Consider the following 9,984-nt stretch of genomic DNA (forward strand, 5'->3'; position numbering starts at 1 on the left):
AAAATTAGACTAGGACAAGATGATCTCCACATAGTCGTGTATACTTGGTTAGTTTCCAGTTTTTTCTCTTCATAGTGTTTATCCAAAACTTTTTCCTTCTTTTTGGAAAAACTAGGGCTCTATAGAAGCCAATTTCCTTGTTTTCTCCATGCCTGTTTTGACACCCAGCAGCATCACAGCTCACTACCATTTTGCTTTTTGCCAACCAGTGGGTGTGCCTGGCCACGTGTACCCCAATGTTTTGCCGACTTCAAAGAAGTGTTACCTAACGCGCGGGTGGTCTATAAGCAGACATTGCCAATTTAAATCTGCTGTTTGTTCAATCTGAGCATGCTCAATGACATGTATATAAAATTTGCCCTCAAATTTTCCAATTAACTTTTTATACATGAGCCATGTTTCTGTTCAATGTAAGAACATCAAAATAGTAATATTAATTGGAATTACTTTTGGCATGGGTTAAATGAATTGTAATTGAGTGTTGTCGCTACAAAAGGAGTCTAACTAAATGTGTATTGATATTTTGTAGTTATATTTTAAATTAGAAAGTTGTTGCTTGCTTAACTTATGCTACAATGATGCAGTTTTAAACTTTAATTGTCGTTTTGATCAAAAAATTCATTGAAAAAAAAAATAAAAAAGATACTTCAAGTGGGACAGAACTCTTAACTTTAAGCAAGTTAAACCTGGCTCTAGCTAATAAGCAGTTTGGAGCTACCTAAACAGTAAGGCATTATTTTTGGTAGAAATATGTGTATCTATAGCTAGAATATATTAATGACAGGCGGTTATTTTGACCAGGCATTTATACGGTAAAATATGGTATGCAAATTAATACATGTACATTTACAATGTGCATGTGATTTCTTAGGACTGAAGGCGGATTTATAATATTACGCTAGTCCTGACGTTACGTTGACGCTGGAATAGAATCTGGTTCTATTCCAGCAGAAAGCATGCGTCAAAAGGTCAAATCGCCCACGCTTTTGATTAAAAATTGATGGTACGCTGGCCTAATGTCATATTGTAAATCCACCTTGATGTATACATTTTGACAATAACTTGTGCTATGTGTATGGAATCTCATTGAAAAGTATAATAGCTATAATTATTAGTAAATAAAAATTATTAGTACTATTTTATGAATTATTTTCTATTAAAGTAGTTCAGGCTTGATTTAGAATTATAAAACTTTGTGTTTGTACCAGCATATACTCATGCTTAGTAATTATTGATTTCAAATTTTTCTTGCCTTTACTATATTGGGATATCTTATTAATGAAATTACAAGTATTTTGGGCATGAAAAATCACTCTCAAAATTGGATCTTTGTGATATATAGTAATTTAGCTACTTTTTTAAACTTTCGTTTACAATTCAACAATTAGCCCTTTAATATTTCTGGCTTTTTCGCTGTAATAATTGTCATATTTTTTGTTTTGTTCCACTGTAGGTTAAATGATTCTTCTACTCAGTCTGGCAGAGCAGTAGCAGCTCGTCAAGAATGGGATACAATGGATTCTTCTGAAAAATCAAGAAAGGTATGTCACTTTACATTTACATGTATCATGATTGTTGTTACTCTTTTTTGCTGCAACCTTTTGTTACGGCCAGAAAATATTAATGAGATGTGACATTTTAAAGAATTTTTAAAAATTTACTTTGTGACTATTGAGAAAAATTCTGTTTTGATGTAGAAATTTTTGTACCCTGCCATTATGCGATTTATTTTATTTAACTGGACTTATTTATAATGCTACATTATACCTTATAAAGGGATAAATTGGCAATGCTTAATATCAGTGGCTATCTGTTTGTAATAAATTAATGGTTTTATACTGGTGAATTTGTAGTCACGTGTCAAACTCTGCCAATTTTTCCTGCTTTAGTACATGGAGTAAGAAGACCTCAATATCAAAAAGATAATAGCTGCAGCAGCTGCCATTACAAATTTTATAATTGAAAGAATGATTCTGCCTATTTGTTCTACAGCATAGCTATTTGTTAACTATTACAACAGTAACAACACTGTCTCCTTGTTATTGTTATCAAGTCTCTTATTGTATTGCAATCAGATAGACAATGTACATACTAGTGTTGTTTTAGTTAACTGTAACTAAAACTAAAACCCTTTTAGTTAGGCCAGAATTACTTTTAGTCAACTAACTATAACTACTAAAACTTTAAAAAATTTTTTAAACTAACTATAACTAACTAAAAATATTTTAAAATTTAAAAAACTAACTATAACTAACTAAAAGTATTATAGTATTTGCAAAACTAACTGTTACTAACTAAAATGGCTAAAGTTCAAACTAAAACATAGAAGTACTTATCAGTCTAGCACTTCACTACTTGTAGCTAGTAATAATGCTTTAGGTAACTATAACTAAAACTAAAACCCTTTTAGTTAGGGCTAATTTTACTTTTAGTTAACTACATGTAACTATGACTAACTAAATCTTTTTAAAAGCTCTTAAACTAACTATAACTAACTAAAAAGATTTAGAAATTTTAAAAACTAACTATTACTAACTAAAATTATTTTTATTGAAGCATAACTAACTAAAACTAACTAAAATTAAAATCTGAAGTTCCATAACTAACTATTACTAACTAAAAGTCTCATTTTGTAACTAAAACAACACTAGTACATACATGAATAAGTGCTTCCAAATGCACTCAGTTTCAGGAGATATTCCTCCTACATTGTGCCTTATTTAAGAAAAATTCTCAAGAATTAGCTTTTATCGATTAGTAGTATCAGTGGAATGCATTTGTAATAGATGTGCACTCCCTAAATTCCTTTAGCTGTAATCAACATAGCTCCATTTACTACTTGTAACATTCCATTTGTGTGTTGATTGTCGCTACATTGTATTTTTATAAAACATTGCCTAACTTGGCTTTTGTTATAATATTTTTGTACATTCCTAAATTTAAAAAACTACATTGTATTTGGAATACCGAAGGCTATTAACTTTTCCCTCTGAGATGAGATGGCAGGAAGTGTTTCTGTCTGTTGGCAGTGGTCTAACTATTACTAAAATTAAATATAAAATCCCTCAAATATAGGAGACATTTTAGAGGGAGTTAAATTTGGCAAATTGCTAAATTTGGTGATTGGCAAATTTTAAGTTGATAAATTTGTGGCAATGTGCCATTGAGCATGTGCATGATGACTCAAAATGGCTGATTTTTTTGTGGCGAATGGCTATCAAAAAGCCAGATTGATCAAATTCAACTCCCTCCAAAATTTTGTGCTATACGGTAGTAACGGCTGGTACATATACAATTTATGTCATGTGTATCTTTCAACTATCCTGTTGTTAGTGTAATGCATGTATTTACATACACAGTGTGTTTTACTATTGCTACATAATATACTCAATCTATTTATCTCCTTTAGGTAAAAGATCTTGTTCGTTACTTGGTATTTGGTAGTAGTCAAAAGATTCCAGTGAAACGAGATGGTAAAACAATACCTTTTTATATTGTATTAGCATTGTTAATAGAACTGCTGAAAAATGTGTTGGATGGAGCTTCAAGAACTTTACCTTCTGCAATGCAAGAGGCAAATAAAATATTACAAGAAGTAATCCTTTACTTTTGTAGCTCTTATTGTATCTTGTGTTGAGGTATTTGGATTGCAAGCTGTTGAGGCTAAGAAAGGAACACAAACTGTATATTTATTAATCAATTGTCTTCCTTCTGAAACCAAAGACAAATTAATTGAAAGGTATAGAGATGCACATGTTAGAGTATGTATGTATGAATTCCCTGATTGAATGGCATAAATACCAATATGACACAGTCTCTTTTGTAATAAATTACTTTAATGACATAGTGTTGTACGCAGGATCATGCATCTGTGTATTATTATACATGTGTGCAAAAGCAAGTTGTAAAACTAGGATGTGATATATTATAAAGTGATAATAGTCATTTTGAACATGTACAGTAGGTAGACTATCAGCCAGTTTTGTTTGTGGGTGCATACATGTACATGTATAAACACCTATTTAATACCATACTTGGGTGTGTTCGCTTTTTATATGAATGCCTTCCTTCGTTGACATGATTATGAAAAGGATATATTGGGATTTAAGTAATTCCTATGTGTCATTGGAGCCGAGTATAATAGGCTTATTCCATATCTCATTACACACTATTGAGTGCATTGGTGAAACTTAAAGAATGATTATTCTGCTATCAATATCCCAATATTGATCTTCGGAGGCAGGAGGAGTGTTGTTTACTCGTGATCAAATTATTTTAGTGACAATGATGTGTACATTGTAACCAGTCACTCAAATGTCATTTACTTGTAATATTACAAGGTATTAGGTTAATGCTATTTTGTGTATTTGGTCCGAGTCAGTATAAACATGCTATTGTTGCACATTTTTTATTTATGGTTTTAAGGATTTACATCATTACGAATTAATTTTTTCACTTCAAATTTGTGATCATTATACTTAAATTTCTTGATGCTTTCTTATTTTATAGTAACTTCATTAAGCATTAGACACAACAATGTGGCATTAGTTTACACTTTAACTGTTATGGTAGTCCTTGTTCCTGGTAGCAGTTTAAATAAGTCTTTGTTTTTATGTTAAAAATATTGTAAACTTTTTGAGAAAAAAACATATATTACAAAAAAGAACATGCTACTACATTTATGACCACACAATAACGTTATTATTTATAATAATTAATTCAGTCATCAGTGTTGTCTGTTGGTAGATGTATCTTAATAGGCTGTGCAATTGATGATCGTCTCAATGTTGAGATGCTAGCAGTCCTTCTTGATAAAGATCGGGATCGATTGAAGATCCGCCGAATTGCTTGAGAAATGTCTCTGTTTCGAATGATTAGCAATGGATTGAGAAGAGTAGTAGCATAGAAGCAATCAATGATGATCATGTGACCATAAACTGGTATTGACATGTGAGTACCTGCCAGGGTTTGTCTTGTTACTGCTAGAAAGTATACTGGCAAATTTCCCAATAATAAAGTAATAAGGATTGATACAAATGTAGTAAGTGAACGCTTATCTCTGCTAGACCATCCTGAGTCTGGTGATGATATTCTCAAGTTTGGATGAGATCCCATTTGTATCATTCTCCTTTTGTTTCGGCTGATACAGTACATTATTGTGTACAGGCTACATGGTACAATAGCTCCTAATATAATTTGTGATGTATATATACTGACATATAGTCCAAAGCATGTCCTGTTGTCAGAGCAGTTTATGATACATTGAGAAAACCCAGCCCTGAATGTGTATTCACCCACACCAAAGAATGTGGGAAATAGCATAAGGACTGGTAGTACCCAGGCTGTCGTTGTGAGGATGATTAAATATGGTTTACTCCACTTGGGATAGCGAAAGGGAAACAGCATGAGAGAGAATCGATCTAGTGATAATACTGCCATAGACATCCAGCGAGTAGAAATAAGATAAAAACCGATGACCCCAAAAATTTGGCAGGCTGTTTCTCCAAACTGCCAGTCTCCACTGGAAACAGAAATCAAGGCAGGGATATGGAAAAAGATGATGATTAGCTGATCACTGACAACGACAGACATACTGACAATCATCGATCGATATTGCAAGTCTTTGCATTTCATTACTAGTCCTAGTATTGTCAGGTTCCCAATACTACTGGCCAATATTATTGCTGCAAGATAAATGCTCTGAAGTACGAGTATCCATTGTTTTGTGTCACAGTAAGGAGAGCAAGTGGTGTTGCTATGATTGCAGTTGTCCATATTGTAGTTCTATGGTGCTAAAATGCTGCACAATTCATCTTATATAGTATGTATGTGGTAATTGATATGTGGGAGAATATTGAACCCTTTGATCATTTCTATAAGTATACATTAAGAATGTTTGTCAAAAGACGATAATTATATCTATTATAGAGTGGATATTGTCTAACAAAATCATAATATTAATATTCAGTTCTTTAAGTTCGTTTCATGCATATCATTTATGTTTGCCGATGATGATTGAGTTTCAGCTTCTGTTGAAGATGTTCTTCCATCTGTTACATGATGCCTGCACCAGCATTTTTTGTGAAATAATTCGTATATAACAGTGCGAAAATCGTGATTTTTCATTAGTACTAAAGGATCTAACGCTGTAGATACAATAAATATATCTGTAACGATGAAGTGAATTACAACAGGTATTTTGAAGAATATACATATACTGATTTGTCGTACGATAAGGAATAAGAAAGATGGTGAACTAGTAAACAGTATACTCAAAAATATTAGGAAAACTGTTACCATTGCTTGCCTATCATATTGACTTCTGGTATTTTGTGCTTTCCTTATATTTTTAACTGCCACGCTAGTTGTCACATTCAGTGCTAGTTCACCAAGTGTATATTTAGTCCGCATTTTTCTTGCCTTGCGATACATCCAAATATACATCCCTGATGGTATTATACATCCAATGATAAACATGATCATGACAATACCAGTGTTTATTAATGCACATGCCATGCGATACGTGGCATTGATGCAGGAAGGTAAACAGGTCGGAATGTTAGCTCTGAATGAGTAACTGACAAGTGATAGTGAAAGCAAGCTAGCTAATCCTGGTGGTATTGTCCATGTTAATAATGATGCTACTATCAAGAATCGTCTGCTATATTTTTCGTACCTGAAAGGAAACTTAACAGTCAAAAATCGATCAGTTGTTAAAACTGCAATTCCAAACCACCTAATATTTAGGAGGACAGTCGTTAGCACACCGTATGCTCTACAGATGAGGTCTGGTTCAGGCTGCTCGTTGTATGACCATCCCTTGGAGAGGCAGTTAGTTAGTATAACTCCATGATAGAATATAGTTAGCAGAATATCAACAAACACTATGTTGAGCCCAACTACGATCGACCTGTGTCTGAGTCGCTTGTCTTTAGCGACCAGGACAAGCACAGTTGAGTTAGCTAGTAGCCCAGTCACTATAACGAGAGAAATGAAGGTAGCGTGGAAGGCTATGACGACATTAGAGACAACAGTTAGGTTGATAAACAGCGGAGTAGTGTCGTTTTGGTCGCTGCAGTTAGCGTAGTCGAGGAAAGAAGAGTCCAAATCCATTGTTGCTTTTTAGCCCCACCCACGCAATGCTATGCTGCTTATATGGCATTGCCTTCTTTTGTAAATAAACATTGATTCATAATAAATATCATTATTATAGGTCTAATAAGGAGTTGTCACAGATAGGACTTTTGGGAGCAATATTAAGCTTTTTGATGATGAAACCTCAAGGAACTGCAAACACAGGTATGCAATATTTAGCAATTAGCATTTTAATGCATGCCAGAATTTAACTAGAATAAAATATTTGCCATGCAGACTGAGATTTTTTGTTATAATGATGTTATGATTTTCTCACTATTATGCAGATAGTATATGGAGTGTGCTTAACTGTTTGGGATTGATTCAAAAAAGGTATTTTTAAAATTATAATTTTTTGTTTTGTTTGCTTAACAATGTCATTTTTTCATGTTCTCATATAGTCAGTATCCTGAATTTGGATTTCACAAAGACATCCTGAGTCCTTTTGTGGAGCAAGGGTAACCTTACCTTTTGATTATTAAAATATTGAAAAAACTATTCTATATGATCAATCAGGTATCTTGAACAAAAGAAGAGGGTAATAGGAGAAGCAAGTGTTTTTGAATATCAGTGGGGTCCACGTGCTAAGCTTGAAGTTGACAAAAGACAGCTGCTTATGACAATGGCAGAAGTCAGTTTAATATGAATGTGCATCTCATATCACACCTAAGCAAATTTGAATTATCACCGAGAATAGTTTAGTAATGTTAATGAAGTGTTACCATATCAGTGTTTTAGTTCTAAATATCACTGTTAGTTGTTAATTTTATAGCTTTTAATTTAGCACTGAGATCCCTATGACCAGTCTGCTGCTGTGATATATGATCATTTGATCTTGTTTTTAGGTTCATGGTGATGAATTTGATATATGGGAAAAGCAGTTTCAAGACTTGATTTGAATGGAACTGATTCCTAAGCTGACAATAAAACAATAATTATCCTCTCATATCAACCAGCATCAATTAATTACTGTTATTATTATTAATCATAATATTGATCATCATAGATTGTGGGTGTGGTTAATTAATTATTTTAATCAGTACACGTGTCTTTTAAGTTTGGAATGGCAAATTCAGGTGGGGTGTTGATAGGTATATATAAATAGTTTTTGGTCGAGATATATTTATTAATTCTCTTCTTTACAGCTCCTACATGGTTGGAATTTCAACCAGTTGGCTGCCAGTTTCATCATTATTTACGTTGTCTGACGTCTGGGTTGACTGAAGACCTAAGCGGTACCATAGAAGATAGTGGAAGTAGTGAAGATGAAGACGGTGACACTATACCTTTTCTTGATCCGTCTCAATGGAAAGTAAGCGATGTACTGTATTTAACTGGTGGTATGTATATGTGTTCATCATATCTACATGTAGTTATATTAATTAAAGGTGGTGGCGCATTCCTTTTTATATTTTATGTGCTAATATTAAAGCCGGGAGTGCTGTATGAAATGTTCCAGGGAACAATGGTATCTGAGACTGAGAAAGTGTCTTATCTTCCTCTTCTGGCTTATTGCCTATCTGGACAGCTTGATTTATAGTAGAATGATTAGTAGTATTTGCAATGAATGTGGAGTCTTTAAGTAACATTGAACTATAAACAGCTTTAGCTTGCTCCTCACTAGTCTGTTCATATGCATACAATCTAGGTAAACTTCGAAGACTCATGAACTTGCCTATGTCTATTCTTCATCAACTGACTAAAGTTACGAAGAGCCTGCTGGTTTTTATACTCTTCGTATTTTCTGGAAGGACTCTCTTTGAATCCTCTATTACTTGTTTCTCGTCAACAGAAGCACCAAATGTACCTTCATTCTTCTTATTAGTGTAAAATTTGAGGACAGGTCATCATTTAATTTTTCAATTTCCCTTTTACTATGACTCTTTGGGGTGACAACAACTGGTTCTACTTCTACTTCAGCTCCTGAATCCTCAATCATAGTTATTTCACTGTTTGGCTCCTATGCATGACGAAATATTAATAAAATGTGTATAAAAACATTAAGACTCACTGATTGAGCTTGAGAGACATCAGACGTACAGTCTTCAAGTATCTTGAGAAATTCATTTGGTAGGGCATCTTTGGATATTATGGTGCACTTCTCTTGTTTAATTTGTAATAAATTAATTCAGAACTTATTATTTTTATTTTACTTCATTAGTTGCTAACAAAATAAAATTACGTGGAACATTCAGTGCACCTAGTGAAATGTCGTTCTGGATTTCATATAGTATGCTTTGTTTTGTTTTGTAGAAAGAGCATGCACACGCTCTAATTTTATTCCAACTACTCCTTTCTTTTTTTGTAAATGGTTTGCTTCTGCAAAAAACCATTAATCTATGGTGTGTAAATTTTAATAAAATATTATAAATTAATGTATGTATATACTTGCTCCTTTGTTGAATTTTCGATAATACCATCATCTCCTTTGCAAATGATGCAACTGCTTTTTTAGTTGAAGCTGTCATTGTCTCTGGTTGTTTTGTTGATGTAGCAGCTAGAACAGTATTTATAAAATATTATTATTTTATTATTATTATTAATAAACTTTAAAATACACAGAAAATGTATTGAAGGATAACACAGCAGCTAGGCTGGCTATCTGGTGCACAAAGAAAGAAAAGAGAAAAGAAAATAAATGACACAAATCAATAAATAAAAACAAGATACTAATTAAATGATATAAGGGACAAAACTAGTTACAATTAAGACATGGACAACAAAAATGAAAAGAACAAACAGATAAAGGATCAAACTTATCAACAAAATAATCAGCAAAAAACCTATTTAATTTAGTTTTAGCAAGATCATAAGAAATATTTACAAATTAGAATTAATACATGTAGGTAA

The 9,984-nt window shown here is 32.8% G+C and overlaps 3 protein-coding genes across 3 annotated transcripts in view; 1 reads left to right on the forward strand and 2 right to left on the reverse strand.

Moving 5' to 3' along the window:
* LOC105316664 (non-structural maintenance of chromosomes element 3 homolog) overlaps nt 1–8,119 on the forward strand; it is an 8,891-nt gene extending 772 nt beyond the window's left edge. The window contains exons 3-11 of the mRNA XM_020008925.1: nt 1,454–1,541; nt 3,410–3,473; nt 3,516–3,595; nt 3,639–3,739; nt 7,214–7,299; nt 7,422–7,467; nt 7,536–7,592; nt 7,651–7,765; nt 7,980–8,119. Of these exons, the coding sequence (XP_019864484.1) occupies nt 1,454–1,541; nt 3,410–3,473; nt 3,516–3,595; nt 3,639–3,739; nt 7,214–7,299; nt 7,422–7,467; nt 7,536–7,592; nt 7,651–7,765; nt 7,980–8,033 (691 nt within the window). The 3' untranslated portion in view covers nt 8,034–8,119. The remainder of the gene's footprint in view (nt 1–1,453; nt 1,542–3,409; nt 3,474–3,515; nt 3,596–3,638; nt 3,740–7,213; nt 7,300–7,421; nt 7,468–7,535; nt 7,593–7,650; nt 7,766–7,979) is intronic.
* Nucleotides 3,747–5,802, reverse strand: LOC109593819 (somatostatin receptor type 2-like). Its single transcript, XM_020008924.1, has one exon. It carries the CDS (start codon nt 5,773–5,775, stop codon nt 4,720–4,722), a length of 1,056 nt encoding a protein of 351 aa, XP_019864483.1. The 5' UTR covers nt 5,776–5,802; the 3' UTR covers nt 3,747–4,719.
* On the reverse strand, nt 5,843–7,218 carry LOC109593818 (green-sensitive opsin P521-like). Its single transcript, XM_020008923.1, has one exon. The coding sequence runs from the start codon at nt 7,111–7,113 to the stop codon at nt 5,965–5,967; it is 1,149 nt and encodes a 382-aa protein (XP_019864482.1). The 5' UTR covers nt 7,114–7,218; the 3' UTR covers nt 5,843–5,964.
* Nucleotides 8,120–9,984: the final 1,865 nt, after the last annotated feature.

Source organism: Amphimedon queenslandica, unplaced genomic scaffold (genome assembly GCF_000090795.2).
Source record: "Amphimedon queenslandica unplaced genomic scaffold, v1.1 AMPQUscaffold_13504, whole genome shotgun sequence".
Taxonomy (NCBI): Eukaryota; Metazoa; Porifera; class Demospongiae; order Haplosclerida; family Niphatidae; genus Amphimedon; species Amphimedon queenslandica.

Coding starts and splice junctions, on each gene's coding strand:
- LOC109593819 (XM_020008924.1), bottom strand. CDS start 5,775: ATGGACAACTGCAATCATAGCAACACCACTTGCTCTCCTTACTGTGAC.
- LOC109593818 (XM_020008923.1), bottom strand. CDS start 7,113: ATGGATTTGGACTCTTCTTTCCTCGACTACGCTAACTGCAGCGACCAA.